Genomic DNA, 16,950 nt, shown 5'->3' with positions numbered 1-16,950 from the left:
ACTTTTTTTTTTCTTTGAAGGCCTGGTTTTTTCCTGTAAACTCTATGTAGATGCCTTTTCCCAAAAAGCTTTACTTTTGTCTCATCTGACCATTCTTCCAAAAATGTTTTTGGGCTTTCTCAGGTAAGTTTTGGCAAACCCCAACCTGGTTTTTGTATGTCTCTGGGTCAGAAGTGGGTTCTTCGTGGCTATCCTACCATCGATGCCCTTTTCATTCAGACGCTGACGGAGAGTACGGGTTGACAGTGTTGTACCCTCAGACTGCAAGACCGCTTGAACTTGTTTGGATCTTAGTCAATCAATCAAATTTATTTATATAGTCGAGGTTCTTAATCCACCATCCACACAATCTTTCGTTGAAATCGCTCAATTTTTCTTTTCCACCCACATCTAGGGAGGTTGGCCACAGTGCCGTGGGCTTTACACTTATGATGACACTGCGCACGGTAGACACAGGAACATTTTGGTCTTTGGAGATTGACTTGTATCCATGAGATTGCCCATGCTTCCTCACAATTTTGCTTCTCAAGTCCTCGAACAGTTCTTTGGTCTTTCTTTCTCCATGCTCAATGTGGTGCACACAAGGACACAGGACAGAGGTTGAGTCAACTTTAATCCATTTTAACTGGCTGCACGTGTGATATAGCTATTGCCACCACCTGTTGTGTGCTACAGGTAAGTAACAGGTGCTGTTAATTACACAAGTTAGAGATCACATGATTTTTTCAAAGGGTGCCAATACTTTTGTCTGGCCCATTTTTGGAGTTTTGTGTAAAATGATTTTTTTAAAAAATCATTTTCGTTTGCGTTTTTCATTGCATTGAAAAAAAATCTGCAATGGACCGAGGGCGCCAAGTTGCGAGGGCTCAGTGTAGTACACAAAATATCAACAGTAAATTAATAATTTTGTGTATTTGTCATATGAGGTCTCACACATGTTAATTTGTACTGAAATTTCTGGTTATATGCAAAGTTATAAATGATAGGCAAAGTTGAATTCACTAAACACTTTAATAGTTGCACTTTTACAATCACATTCATTACAAAAGTTGTAGCAAATTCTATCTACACAAAGGCATGATTCAAATATTTGGAATCCCGGGGAGCTAAATCACCAAAGCATTATAAAAACACTAGTGCACAATGCGGTCCTAACACCACGACAAAAGCACAATATGCATATTTTCATTCATCTTCAATCCAAAAGTAACTTCTGGTCGTCCAAGCAAAAGCTGTTCTAAAGGTGTAAAATTAACTAATGAGAGTTGATGTTTCCATGTGTAAATCATGCAAGTGATTTCCTCCAACAATGGGGATTTTGGTCAAATACATTCTTGTAGTTAAAGAGACCCCGCCGATTAGGTTGTGTAGTCTTTCAGAAATAAGTGTGCTTCTTATTGACCAGAAGGCAAAGCGAGGACAGAGAGGCTCCCAGCTTGTCGGCCTCACTGCAGGCTGTAGGCAAGAAGGTGTAGTCCTGCAGCTTCAGGAAAGCCTGAAAGCAAAGCAAAAAGTATGGAACGGAAAGCCTTTCTAACAGTTATTAGGAAAAAGCCTGGAAGGGGAACTTTACCCTTCTGATGTGACAAAAATAACTTACAGACATGCTGTCAGGACATTCCTCCACTGGCCTGTGGAGCAGGAAGTCTCTTTTGGATGGACCCTTTATGTAGATGCAGTTAGCTGCAGATTGGTCTGGTACGGTGAGAACGTCGTAGTGGTGGTCGGTCAGCTGTTCCATCATCTGGACACACGCTGTATGTTACAGTCTAACACAGGGGTCGGCAACTCAAACTCAAAACTCACCTGTTCAGACTCGCCTATCCATAATAATCAGTAATTTGTTTGTGTTTTAGTTTTCTGCTACTTATTTTTATTGTTTTTACATCTCTTTAGTATTTTAAATCTGGCTTAAACGTTCCATACTTTTATTATTGTCAGTTTTTCAATCTTAAATTTGTTTAAATGTTGTTTTTTAAATGATTGTACGGCGACCTTGAGTGCCAGAATTTTCAAATAAAATGTATTATTATATAGCATTTAGGCTAGCGGACTTTAAAAAAAAAAAAAAAAAAAAAAAAAAAAAGTTAGCATTTTATAGCATTTAAGATAGCTGCTAGCGGACTTTTGCTATGCAAGTTAGCCTCATCTAACATGGCTAAATCCAGCTGCTCGATGTTAAAACCAACATAAGGTAAGTTTTTGGTTGAGCTAATATGTTTGTTTATGCATTCATTATTTAGTTTGGAAGTATATGCAGCAGTTTATTGTGGGAATATGTGTTTGAACGATTTGTTAAGAGCTTTTGGGGGGGGGGGGAACATTAGCATTTTATAGCATTTAAGCTAGCGGAGTTTTGCTATGCAAGTTAGCCAATTGTTCTTTTGTACTTAGATCCTCGTCCCCCCCCCAGGTATTTCCTTTCTTTTTAAATGCATTTCTTGCTGTTGTGAAATGAAAGTGTAATTCTGCATCGTTTTAAGAAACACTCATTTTTTAATTTTCATTTATTGCTCTTTTGAAAGGGCAATCTTAGCAAATCAGGAATGTTATTGCAAGCACAACACACCAGTGCTGCAACGATTAATTGATTAACTCTAGTAATTGGATTAGAAAAAAAAGATTCAAATTACATTTTGCTGCTTCGAGTATCCGTTTATTTAAAGTAGCGTTGTACTGGTTCGTTTTGAAAGTGTTTACATTTAGTTTTTTTGATTTGGGTTAGGGCTAGGGCAACTGTGAATATGACATAACTCATTTCAAATGTCTGAAACCAGCTGCTCCATTTTAAGACAAACATAAGCGAAGTTTTTGTTTGAGTTCATGTTTTTTTTCCATGCATTCATAATTTAGTTTACCGGTACATTTTGCCGTTTTTTGAGGGAATACGTGTTTGAACCATTTGTTAAGAGCATTGTTTAAAAAAAAAAAAAAAGTTGGCATTTTATTACATTTAAGCTAGCGGACGTTTGCTATGTAAGTTAGCTAACTGTTCTTTTGTTGTACTTAGATCCTCATTTATTTATTTATTTTTATAACGCTCAGGTCAGGTATTTTAATATACTGCATGTTCCTTATCCGATTACATAATTATTCTAACTAGTTCATCGATTAATCGACTACTAAAATAATCGATAGCTGTAGCCCTACAACACACTACAACTTTTTACAGGCTGATAGTTGCCATTTAGGTAGTTGTTCTTATGGACACTAACTTTGAAGTCCGACTCCTAAATCTTTCGTGAACCAACCGTCTTGAAACTTGGTAGCTATGTGGCATGTTCCAGTATCGAACCTCGGAGCCCGAGTTTTGATTTTCTGTATTAATTGATTGCTGACTTACTGTACTTGTAGTTCCTAGTTAGCCAGTCGAGAGCATGCTCGCACAGCCTTCAGGTTGTTAATGTGCTGGGGCACACTCGTACTTATCGGGCCTCAAAATATTGTAAAGACACCATGCAGGCACATCATCACCATTTTCACAACGTTGAATGAAACGAAATCCCACCCTGAGAGTCTTCCTGGCCCCGTCACCGTTGCTGATGATGATGGTGTTTGCCCCTCCCATGGAGCAGATGTTTTTCAGTCGAATCCCACCACAGACTGGCACGGTAGACACGGAAAAGTCCTGAACACATCGCAGTGGAAAATGTTTTGTTAACGCTTACACGCACGCTCATGGCTTTTATTGAGCTCTCCGTGCACTTCTGGCCATGACAGATGTTACATAATAGATGGAGAGGACATAGCGTTAGGCAAAAACACACACAATTGCCTGGGGTCACCAAGCCCAAACTTCTCAATATTAAAATTTCTAACACTTACTTCGTCTTAAATTATAGATTTAAACTCAATATTTCAAATATGGCTAAGGTTTAGATGGTGCTTATTATACACTGCTGGCCAAAAGTATTGGCACCCCTGCAATTCTGTCAGAAAATGCTCAATTTCTCCCAGAAAATGATTGCAATTCCAAATTTTTTGGTAGTAATAGCTTCATTTATTTTGCTTGCAATGAAATAAACACAAAAGAGAATGAGAAAAAAAATCTAATTATCATTTACACAAAACTCCCAAAATGAGCCGGACAAAAGAACTGGCAGCTTTGAAAAATCATGTGATGCTTCTCTAATTTGTGTAACTAACAGCACCTGTTACTCACCTGTGGCAGATAACAGGTGGTGCAATAATTAAATCACACTTGCAGCCAGTTAAAATGGATTAAAGTTGACTCAACCTCTGTCCTGTGTCCTTGTGTGTACCACATTGAGCATGGAGAAAAGAAAGAAGACCAAAGAACCGTCTGAGGACTTGAGAAGCAAAATTGTGAGGAAGCATGGGCAATCTCAAGGCTACAAGTCCATCTCTAAAGTCCTGAATGTTCCTGTGTCTACCATGTGCAGTGTCATCAATAAATGTAAGGCCCACTGCACTGTTGTTAACCTCCCTAGAAGTGGACGGAACAGAAAAATGGACGAGATTTCAACGAAAGATTGTGCGGATGATGGATAAAGAACTTCGACTAACATCCAAACAAGTTCAAGCTGTCCCGCAGTCCGAGGGTACAACAGTGTCAACCCATACTATCCGTCGGCGTCTGAATGAAAAGGGACTCTATGGTAGGATACCCAGGAAGACCCCACTTCTGACCTAGAAACTTTAAAAAGCCAGGCTGGAGTTTGCCAAAACTTACCGGAGAAAGCCAAAAATGTTTTTGGAAGAATGCTCTTTGGTCAGATGAGACAAAATTAGAGCTTTTTGGGAAAAGGCATCAATATAGAGTTGACAGGGAAAAAACGAGGCCTTCAAAGAAAGAACACGGTCCCCACAGTCAAACATGGCGGAGGTTCCCTGATGTTTTGGGTAGGATTGGGCATCGTTTTAAATTGAACGATTCTTGATTCCGATTCTTCTAAGAGGCAGGGTAAAAAAAAATTGCATGTTTTATATTAAAGTGTTAACTTCTCGATGATTTTTTAAAATTATATGAACTTTTTACAGGGCTAATTTTAACTTGAATATAAATATCAGTCTTTGAACTTGAGCAATTTATTTACGCTTGGCGGTCAGGGCATCGAAATATGGAATCAAAATTTAAAAATTCGAACGATTCCGGGAGCATTGGAGTGATAGAACTGTCGATGCCCGATGCCCAACCCTAGTTTTGAGGTTGCTTTGCCGCTTCTGGCACTGGACTGCTTGACTGTGTGCATGGCATTATGAAGACTACCAACAAATTTTGCAGCATAATGTAGGGCCCAGTGTGAGAAAGCTCAGTCTCCCTCAGAGGTCATGGGTCTTCCAGCAGGACAATGACCCAAAACACTTCAAAAAGAAAATATGGTTTGAGAGAAAGCACTGGAGACTTCTAAAGTGGCCAGCAATGAATCCCATAGAACACCTGTGGAGAGATCTGAAAATGGCACCCTTCAAATCTCAGAGACCTGGAGCAGTTGGCCAAAGAAGAATGGTCTAAAATTCCAGCAGAGCATTGGAAGAAACTCATCGACAGATACCGGAAGCGGTTGTTCAGTTATTTTGTCTAAAGGTTGTGCTACCAAGTATTAGGCTGAGGGTGCCAATACTTTTGTCCGGCCTATTTTTGGAGTTTTGTGTAAAATGATAATGATTTAATTGTTTTTTTTTCATTGTCTTTTGTGTTTTTTCATTGCAAGCAAAATCAATGAAGATATAACTACCAAAGCATTTGGAATTGCAATCATTTTCTGGGAGAAATTGAGCATTATCTGACAGAATTGCATGGGTGCCAATACTTTGGCCCAGCACTGTAAGAGTATACATAGTACTGCGATACGTTCATGGTACAAAAAACACATGTGTTACTAAAACAATCGCTAATGCCTGTGCTTCCTGCGATCAAGTGACTCACACCGTTTTGAGTCCAAAAATGCAGACATGCAACAGCTGCATTTAGGTCAGCATTGACTTCCATTGTATTGCTTAGTAACTGCAGTCAATAGTCCAACTGGTAAAAACAAGTTTCTTTCTTTCTCTTTTTTGACCGTTGAGATTTTATTCTTTTGAGATGATGAGGCTTATGTTAGTTGTAACATAAAAAAACAAGTTCTAGCCAAAACTATAATTGAAATAATTCACTCCATTTGTAGTGAATCTAACACAACCATTTCACTTGTTGCTATATTATCTTTTTGTCGATAAGTCTATGTTGCAATTCACTGGAATAAGGGTCATCCCGGAATTGAAAGACATCACATTTTCAAACATCTCCATGCAAAATACTAAAACATGCAGATTTAAGCACATTTGTTTCATTGCAGTCTCTTGTTAATGTGGGAACATTTGATTTAATAAACATAATATTTCAAATAAGAATGATTCATCATGGGAGTGTGTCCCATAACATGTACGTCACCCTGGCCGTTACCATAAACTTAGAAGCGGTACAAGAGGAAATCAGTAAATCACATGATATGCTGGACTTGACAAGTTAAAAAAAAAGAATGTGTAAAGCAAATTTGTGTCTTCAATTTTTTATATTTTTATAACTTAGCCATGTTTGAATGTCTCATGCGACCTCACGCAACCCTAAAAGCATTACATCAGATTCTTTTTAGTGCTGCAACGATTAATCGAGTAACTCGATTAGAAAAAAAAAAACAAACATTAGAATTACATTTTACTGCGTTGAGTATTCGTGGCGTCGTAATGGTTTGTTTTGAAAGTGTTTGCATTTCGTGTAATTGAGTTGGGTGGACACTAGAACTGGGAATCTTTGGGCACCTAACGATTCGATTACGATTCATAGGCTCCGATTTGATTATAAAACGATTATTGATGCAATGTTTTGTACATTAGTTCCAAAATTGTTCAAAAATCCTCTCAGGCTAAACCAAACTACTATTTTAGTATCAAGTTAACATATAACAGTAAACAAATATACAAAAATAACAGTAAATAAAATACTCCAGTCCCCAATACTCCAGTCAAAATTGCTCCCGTTATTCAATAATTTCTCTTCTGTCTACTTTTGACATGTCAAAGTTTTAAAACTGTTTCATCATTTAAAGATAGATTCAAGACAAGATTTTGCCGATTTAGGAGTATTTTAGATAAAAAGTTCATTAGGTTCGCTACAACAGAGCCTTCTCGAGAAGTCTACTGCTTTAAGATGGCGGCTGTTTACTAACACCGGCAAGTCCGTCATTTCGCATCTCTGTTCAATAATACATGTTCTAACAACGCCGTCGTCTGTCATTTGGCATCTAGGTCTACATATATATTATATCTACTGTAGCCGCATGTTTGTAGCAACTAGCAACTGGGCGTTGTTTGTAGCCGCTGTCGGCCCGAGTAAGGTATGATTGTTTTGTTTTTTTTTTTAATCTCGTGGCATGAGTTGAACATGAACATTTGAACATTTACTCTCGGTCCGTTCCTCATTGCTTCCCAAAGACCACGCTGTGTTTTACTGTACTTCCGCTTTACCTGGTATAATTAAAAAATCGGAATTTGGATGTTTGTGAATCGTTCTCGAATTTTCCACGGCCGAATCGCGAATAATCTAAGAATCGGAAATTTCGCACGCCTCTAGTGGACACAGTGCCCTCTAGTGGCAACCGTGAATACAACTCATTTCACACGGCTGAATCCAGCTGCTCCCTGTTTAGACCAACATACATTTTTGTTTGAGCTAATGTTTTATTTTTTTTTTTAAATGCATTCGTAATTTAGTTAATAGCTATACTTAGTTTTTGTGGGAATATGTGTTTGAACCATTTATTAAGAGCATTGTTGAAAAAAAAACAAAAAACATAGCATTTTATAGCATTTAAGCTAGCTGACTTTTGCTATGTAAGTTAGCCAATTGTTCTTCTGTTGAACTGAGATCCTCATTCATTTTATTTTTTTATACCGTTTGAAGCTCAGCTTAGGTATTTTATTTTCTATGTTCATCTTATTACTCGATTATTCGAACTAAACAGTTCATCGATTAATCGACTCCTAAAAAAAAATCGATAGCTGCAGCCCTTATTCTTTTTTTGTTATTTACATACATTTGTCATCAGTAGAAAGGCTAGCTAAACAGCTAGCTTCAACTCCTGAGAAAGCGAATTTGCAACCATGTAGCTGTGATTATACCACGTAGGCTCTATGTAAATAAAGCAAGTAATAAGTATTCCGTTTGTCTAATAAACTACATGAAGAATAAAGAACAGAAAAATCGGAAAACTTAATATTTATAGGACATTGAAAGCCCAAATAAGACCCATAAGCAATTGCATCGAATAGGAGTATGCCAAATTCTGCCTGCAATCATTCTGAAACATGATACTATGTAACATACGCACGCGCAGTGTGAAGCATACATATGGAAAAGGTACTTAAGAGAAGCAAGGGAATCAATATTTGCAATGAATGGTGGTCATGTCACATCTAGTACTAATGGGTTCTTGTCCAAAGCCAAAAGAACAGCTCTATTCGTCAATGCTTCCACTCCAATTCCCCAAATGTAATAGTACACAGTGCCACCTGCTCACTCTGGCAGCCAGGTCAACTAAAACCCAATTGACTGATGAGTTCTACTCATCAATCTTCTTTTCCGTTCTTACCCGAAACGTGTCGGCCAGCACCTCGGCCCCTTTGTGGTTGGTGTGGGAGGAGATGCCTACGAAGAACTCCCTCCCCGTGAAGAGGACGTCGCTGCCCTCCAGCGTAGCTCCTCCGGAGTCCCCGGGCTCCCCCTCCATCTCCACCACCGTCAGGTCGAGCTCAGACATCACCCTGCGAACTGCCTCTGCCTGCAGAGCGGTACATGATTACTACGGGGTTCCCGCGGGGTCTTAAAAAGTCTTAAAAGCATTGAATTCATGGCAGTCAATGGTAAACAATGAGTCTAATTTGGGGAGCATTTCAGGCCATTTGCTGTTGATTTTTGGTCATTTCGTGTTGATTGGTGTCCTTTCCGGTTTATTTTGGGTTACAGCATAGACTTCATAATGTATTGACGGCTCAGATCGGTCATGCAAGGCCCCTCTCATTCAAGTAGGGGGCCGCCCACAACAAGAGGAGCTATTCAGAAACACGCAGCGATCTAATGCCAGAGTTCTGTTGAAAAAGTACAAAAGCTGTACTGCATACAAACAGGAAGGATTGTCTCAGGAGTGATTTGTTCAAGGATTCAAGGTCATTATTCTATTTTTTCTTCCATGCATGCATTTTGAAATGTTGTGTAAAAAAATCAATGGGAGAAATCAGCCACTACTCCATTGGCATCATAGTTCGCAATATTTATGTAAAATTAAACGCTAACTGCACGTTTTTTTTATTTTAACCAAGAATTGAGACTGTTTTACGTACATATCTATAAAGAATAGGGGATTTAAGCATTTATTCACAAGAATTTCAACGTAAAAGCTCTGTGTACATCAGGCGGCTGCTAGCTAAATTCACTAACAGACTAGCAATACGTAAAATAAACGCTAATTGCACGTTTTTTTTTTTTTTTTTTGCTTTTAACCAAGAATTGAGATTGTTTTATGTCCATATCTATAAAGAATTTGGGGATTTAAGCATTTATTCACAAGAATTTTCACCGGAGAAGCTGTTTACATCAGGCGGCCGCTAGCTACATTCAGTAACAGACTAGCAATATGTAAAATAAACGCTAACAGCACTTTTTTTTCTTTTAACCAAGAATTGAGACTGTTTTACGTCCATATCTATAAAGAATTCGGGGATTGAAGCATTTATTCACAAGAATTTTCACTGGAGAAGCTCCGTTTACATAAGGCAGCTGCTAGCTACATTCACTAACAGACTAGCATTGTACTTAAACATATTTACGTAAAATAAATCGTAACTGCATGTTTTTTTGCTTTTAACCAAGAACCGAGACTGTTTTACATCCATATCTATAAAGAATTTGGGGATTTAAGCATTTATTCACAAGAATTCTCACTGGAAAAGCTCAGTTTACATCAGGCGGCCGCTAGCTACATTCACTAACAGACTAGCAATTCGTAAAATTAAACGCTAACTGCACTTTTTTTTTTTTTTTTTTGCTTTCACCCAAGAATCAAGACTGTTTTATGTCCATATCTATAAAGAATTCGGGGATTTAAGCATTTTTTTCACCGGAAAAGCTCTGTTTACATCAGGCGGCTACTAGCTACATTCACTAACAGACTAGCATTGTACTTCGACATATTTACGTAAAATAAACGCTTTAACCAAGAATCGAGACAGTTTTATGTGCATATCTATAAAGAATTCAGGGATTCAAGCATTTATTCACAAGAATTTTCAACGAAAAAAGCTCTTTGCCTGTGATTCCACTCGGTCATTAATAGAGGCCCCCTATTTATCGGCCCCGCCTCCTGTCAATACATTATGGAGTATGTGGTTATAGAACAGGAAATGATGCAAGAATATCCCCAAATGAATAGGTAATGACTCCCAAATGAATAGGAAATAAACCAAACTCAACAGAGTGTGACCTGTAAATGCCCTAAAATGAACAAAAAGTGACCTGTACGCACCCCAACGATATGTCGATTCTTGGCAGGAGCTTATCGATAACCTTTTGGGATACAAAGTACCAAAATATATCACCATTTCGATATTTTGTCACACCCCTAATGGGTGAAGTTAGCTCGTCTGTTAGCACTCCGTGTTTGCTCGAAGCTCAGGTAGTCATGCGATAACATTTGTAGAATGAGCTGGAACCTAACAAACTAGTTACACTTAAGTGCCACTAGGGGGTGACAAAGTGATGCAATCAGAAGATATAGGAACTTAATGTGTTGTTTTAGAAGCGCTAAGAACAAATTAGGCGATTTACAGGTGAAACATGATTCATTATACGAAAAAAATCAGGATACGAAAGCCACTGGAACAAATCGTGAGGTACCACTCTGATATAACTTGATAATTTTGCATGCATTTTTACTTCGTAAGTTTGTAAACAGATCTGTACTTTAAACAATTCTTAGTTTTCCCATTGCTGTATTTGCTTTCCATCTGACATCTGAAGTTACTTTAAATAGACATTGCAAGTCCTTTTGTTCTTTCATTGCCTGTGGCTTGTGCCGCCAAAAATCAAGCCGGTGATGAACCAAATCTTGATTTTTCAGTTCCTGTTCACTAAATGTCAAGCTCCGGTCATATGAAGATGCAGCTGCAAGCTTCTGAATGCTCGACTTGTTGGCTAATTCAAGGAAAATGATGCTTTCTATTCAATAGACATATTTCACCAAAACTTTTTAAATTCTACATTTTTCTGTTGAGTGATCTAAGACAATGATTGGTTTTATAAGATACAGTGGTCTGAAAAAATATCTGAACCTTTTGGAATTTCTGCATAAAATCATCAAATGTGAGCTGATCTTTTGTCAAAATAACACAGATGAAAAAACAGTGTCTGGTTTACCTAAAACCACCCAAACATTTATAGGTTTTCATTAGGGCTGTCAAACGATTAAAATTTTTAATCGAGTTAATTACAGCTTAAAAATTAATTAATCGTAATTAATCGCAATTCAAACCATCTACAAAATATGCCACATTTTTCTGTAAATTATAGATATATTCTATGAAATAAATTGTTGGAATGGAAAGATAAGACACAAGATGGATATATACATTCAACATACGGTACATAAGGACTGTATTTGTTTATTATAACAATAAATCAACAAGATGGCATTAACATTATTAACATTCTGTTAAAGCGATCCATGGATAGAAAGACGTGTAGTTCTTAAAAGATAAATGTTAGTACAAGTTATAGAAATTTTATATTAAAACCCCTCTTAATGTTTTCGTTTCAATAAAATTTGTAAAATTTGCAATCAAAAAATAAACTAGTACGCCATTGTTGATGTCAATAATTACTTACACAATGCTCATGGGTGCTGAAGCCTATAAAATCAGTCGCACCCAAGCGCCAGCAGAGGGCGGCAAAACTCCATAAAACACAATTAACAAGTGGGCATTTCACTCTACTGACATTTAAATCTGTCTGAGCGGGACATGTGCGTTAATTACGTCAAATATTTTAACGTAATTAATTACCGCCCGTTAACGCGATAATTTTGACAGCCCTAGTTTACATATTTTAATGAGGATAGCATGCAAACAATGACAGAAGGGGGAAAAATAAGTGAATCATCTGCCTAAGGAAACTTAAAGAGCAATTGAAACCAATTTTTACCAAACAATTTAAGTCAGGCGTGTGCCCAATCACTGATGAGTGGTTTAAAGCCGCCCTGCCCACTACGGAACACACCTGTTAAGAATTGTCATCATGAGAAGCATTTTCTGATGTGCATCATGGCTCGGTCATAAGAACTGTCTGAAGACCTGCGATGATTTGTATAAAGCTGGGAAAGGATGCAAAACCATCTCTAAAAGTCTGGATGTCAGTCAGAGAAGTTGTCTACAAATGGAGAAGAGTTTGGCACTGTTGCTTCCATCCATATAGGAGTGGCCGTCCACCAAAGATGACACCAAGAGTTCAGCGCAGAATACTCAGAGAGGTAAAAAAAGAACCCTTGAGTGTCTGCTAAAGATTTACAGAAATCACTGGCACAGTCCTATATCTCTGTGCATACATCAACTACATGTAAAACTATTGCCAAGAATGGTGTTCAAAGGAGGACTTCATGGAGGTATGAATGAATGAATGAAATGTTGATTGTCATCATCATAGGTATCATTGACAGTTGCAAAATGTCATATGATTAGCCTGAGGAAAGAAAGAACCAAGAAAGACAAGGGCAGATGGTAGAAGCATGTGCTTATCAAGACCTGTCCCCCTGCAGCTAAGGACGCACAATCAAACATGGTGGAGTTGCATACATCACATTACATGAGCTTTTCTTTTTTGTTTTGTTTTTTTCCCCACATGAATTGTCTTCCCAAAAGTTATTGATTTGCCATAGCCATAGCACTTAAGGAACACACTGCTGTCTGAAAAAAAAAACATTGTTGCTCGTTTAATGTTCGCAAAAAGACACTTGGACACTCCACTGAAGTTTTGGCTAAATATTTTGTGGACCGATGAAAGTTGAATTGTTTGGGGGTAACACGCAACATCATGTGTGGAGGAAAAATGGAACAGCTCACCAACATCAATTACTCATCCACACCGTGAAGCATGGTGAAGGGAGCATCATGATTTGGGGCTGTTTTGCTGCCTCAGGGCCTGGACAACTTGCAATCATTATTGGAAGAATGAATTCAAAAGGAGGTTTTGCAGGAAAACCTGAGGCAGTTGAAGTTAAAAAGAGGATGGATGCTGCAATAAGACAATGATCCAAAACACGGAAGGAAATCACTTTCAGAAGAACAAAATACACGTTCTGAAGTGGCAAAGTCAAACTCCAGACTTGAACCCCATTGAGAATCTGCGGCATGACCTAATGACAGCGATTCATGCCAGACACCCCAGGAATCTGACTGAACTACAGCAGTTTTGTAGAGAAGATTGGGCCAAGATTAGTCCTGATCGATGTACCAGACTGATCTGCAGCTAGAGGAAGAGTCTGGTTGAAGTTATTGCTGCCAAAGGGGGGCCACAAAATATTAAATGTGATGGTTCACTTACTTATTTCTATTGTTTGCATACTATCCTCATTAAAATATGAAACCCTGGAAATGTTTGGGTGGTTTTAGTTCAAGTAGACACTGGCTTTTCATCTGTGTGATTATGACAAAGATCAAATCACATTTGATGGTGATTTTATGCAGAAATGTGAGAAATTCCAAAAGGTTCAGATATTTTTTTAATACAACTGTAACAGCTATTTTTCTCTGAGACTCTCATGTGGGCTCATATACTAGGCTAAATTAAGGGAATCAAGCGAGAACATGTCGGTGTTGTGCGTTCACCTCGCCACGCCTCTGCTGTCTGAAGGGCCTGGTGATCAGCGCCGTATCACCTTGGATCACCGCCACGTCCTCTATCCTCCAGCTCATGGGCAGCTCTGGATCGGGCGGGATCTCGATCAACTGCAGGCCGACTTTCTGTCTCAGCGCCCCCGTCAGACAGCCAAACTGACGCTTAGCCTTGGCCAGGTCCACAGAGCTCTCCTTGTTGGCGTCTTTGTCCCCGTCCGCATTCCCGAAGGTCTCGGGGATACCCCGCACAATCGCGTGGGTGAACTGGCCATACTGGCACATGTTTGCCATCTCTGTGGAGTCGAGTAGAGGAGTCAAAATAAAATGCTAATAGGAGAAAACACTTTGACGGTCTTGTGGAGATGGAGTGAATTAGGATCTCCAAGACAAAAAAAAAAAGAGACTTTCCACTAAAGGTGTACTGATCCATCACAAAATAACTAAGCCATCTTGTCCACTGACCACATCGTAACTCACTTAGCTACGTTAGCCTGCTAGCATTACTTGCTAGGTATTTTCATACATTGCGGCAGCAACATAACGTTTGTCATTGGAACGTCTGCTGCTCTTTAATAATGTGAGAACTAGTGGAATTTGTATTGACGTTCCATTATACCCATTTACGAATGCTTACATTTGGCTCACATTCAAACTATTCCGGCATTAAGATGCGAAAAAAATGGACTTAAAGTAGTGGTGAAATCATTAATCAGAGTAATTCCATCAGGAAAAAAAAGCTTCAAATCAAATTTTGCTGCTACAAGGATTCGTTTAATTAGAGTGAGGTTGTCATGTTTTATTTTGAAAGCGTTTCATTTAGTTTGATTGATTTGGGTGGATAAGCTGCCCTCCAGTGGCAGAAGTGAATATGCCATAACTAGTATTACTTTTACTACTTTTATTATATATTATGTACTACTAGTACTATGGTTGAATCCAGCTGCTCCCTGTTAAGACCAAGACAAGGCATGTTTTTGTTGGAGCAAGTTTGTTTATGCGTTCGTTATTCAGCTTAGAGGCATATTATGATGTTTTTTTGTGGAAATATGTGTTTGAACAATTTGTTAAGAGCTTTGTAAAAAAAAATTTTTTTTTTCAAAGTTAGCATTTTATAGCATTTAAGCTAGCAAACTTCTGCTACGGAAGTTAGGCAATTATTCTTTTGTTGTACTTAGATCCTCATCTATTTTATTTTACCGTTTGACGCTAAGCTCAGGTATTTTTTATTTAGTTTTAAATGGATTTATTGAGCTTGTGAAATTAAAGTGTAATTCTGCATTGTGTGAAGAAACACTCAAGAATTTTATTTTGTATTCACACTTGATGCTTCTTTGAAAGTTCTTATAGCTATTCCGGCATTAAAATGCGAAAAAAATGGATTTAAGAGTAGTGCTGCAACGATTACTCGTACTTCGAATCAAATTTCGCTGCATTTAGTGCCGCAAGGATTAATCGATTAGAAAAAAAATATTGGAATTAAATTTTGCCGCTTCGAGTATTCGTTTAATTAAAGTGGCGTTGCAATGGTTTGTTTTGAAAGTTTTTACATTTAGTTTTATGAATTTGCGTGGATACACTGCCCTGTAGTCTGCCAAATTTCTCATGGATGAATCCAGCTGCTCCCTGTTAAGACCACCATAAGCTGTTTTTGTTTGCGCCAATTTTTTTTAATGCATTCGTAATTCAGTTTAAAGGTATATTTAGCCATTTTTTTGTGGGAATATGAATTTGAACTATTTGTTAAGAACATTGAAACAAAAACGTTGGCATTTTTTAGCATTTAAGCTAACGGACTTTTGTTATGTAAGTTAGCAAATTGTTCTTTTGTTATACGCAGATCCTCATTTATTTATGTATTTTTTTACACCGTTCAAAGCTCAGCTCAGTTATTTTAATTGTTTATGTTACTTATCCGATTACTCGATTATTCGAACTAAAGTAGTTCATTGATTAATCGGCTACTAAAATAATCGATAGCTGCACCCCTAACTTATTGTACATTCTTACAAACAACCAAAAAGATGGCCATGTAAAGATGATTAATTCAAAAATCAACATTTCCCGGTCCATAAGGATGAAATAGGAATTAGTGGTCACATTTAATATGTATTTTCAACAAACAGAAATTGACTTCTGATCATTATTTGTACTGAATAACGCTTATACATCGTCATCGTCCAAATGTATGAAGTATACAACGTTTCAAAGCTTTGCAAATTGTTATATGTAATGAAAATGGCTTTACAAACACACATCATCGTAACAAAAAAAAATAATTGTCTTTTAAATTGTATGTGTCCATACTTGTGGCTTAATCTCAACGCCGGTGAAACAATCTGCAATCAAATAATGCGACGCCCAACTCATCTCCTTTCAAAACGCAATATTGAAATCTTCCAAATCAAGCGTTAACAAGCAAAAAGACCTAAAAAGAAAATCCACTTACCACTTTAAAGCGTGGAGGCGAGACTTTGGGTCACGTTCGCCACTGCTTGATGTATTTCCCAAACGGGGCAGTTTCCCGTTATCCTGCTTTTCACTCTTCTCCTCCCGCCCACTGTTTTGTTGAAACGTGCCACTTCCCAGTACATATTTCAAAATAAAACAACTATATGGCTTAACGCAGGCAACTTTCAAGGTTTTTATTCAAACTCGACGCCTTTGGTGAGATTAAAAATAACTTTATGACGTGCTGTGTGCGTGAGCCCAACGCCAATTCATGATGCATTTTTTTTTTTTTTTCATTTGAGGCGTCATTTCCGTTTTTTGGGACCGCAGTGACAAATGATTGATTTCTGATCAACTGAAAACTCTAGGAAGAAGTGGATATGTTTAATGCAAGGGCGTAGGTTTGCATAGGGACGGTAGGGACATAACACTACCAACTTTTCAGGATGCTGAAATTGTCCCCACCAACTTTTAAGAAACCTTATTTGCAAGGGCGTAGGTTTGGTCTCAACATTGGTAGGGACGATATAACAGCATAATCTGCATGTACACTTTTTGCTGGGGACGGGACATTTATAAGGCCAAAAAGACAGGGTGAATGGGGGTCAGGGCCACATTTCT

General features: G+C 38.0%; 2 protein-coding genes across 2 annotated transcripts in view; one reads left to right on the top strand and one right to left on the bottom strand.

Moving 5' to 3' along the window:
- ppt2b (palmitoyl-protein thioesterase 2b) overlaps positions 1–16,950 on the top strand; it is a 230,658-nt gene that overhangs the window by 21,063 nt on the left and 192,645 nt on the right. The window lies entirely within an intron of this gene.
- Positions 986–16,494, bottom strand: ddah2 (DDAH family member 2, ADMA-independent). Its single transcript, XM_057827397.1, has 6 exons — positions 16,328–16,494; positions 13,873–14,174; positions 8,592–8,780; positions 3,509–3,628; positions 1,601–1,744; positions 986–1,495 (listed from the first exon to the last, which is right to left on the bottom strand). The coding sequence occupies exons 2-6, from the start codon at positions 14,170–14,172 to the stop codon at positions 1,376–1,378; spliced, it is 873 nt and encodes a 290-aa protein (XP_057683380.1). The 5' UTR covers positions 14,173–14,174; positions 16,328–16,494; the 3' UTR covers positions 986–1,375.

Source organism: Corythoichthys intestinalis, chromosome 22, assembly GCF_030265065.1.
Source record: "Corythoichthys intestinalis isolate RoL2023-P3 chromosome 22, ASM3026506v1, whole genome shotgun sequence".
Classification (NCBI taxonomy): Eukaryota; Metazoa; Chordata; class Actinopteri; order Syngnathiformes; family Syngnathidae; genus Corythoichthys; species Corythoichthys intestinalis.
This window is presented reverse-complemented; position numbering and strand designations above follow the sequence as displayed.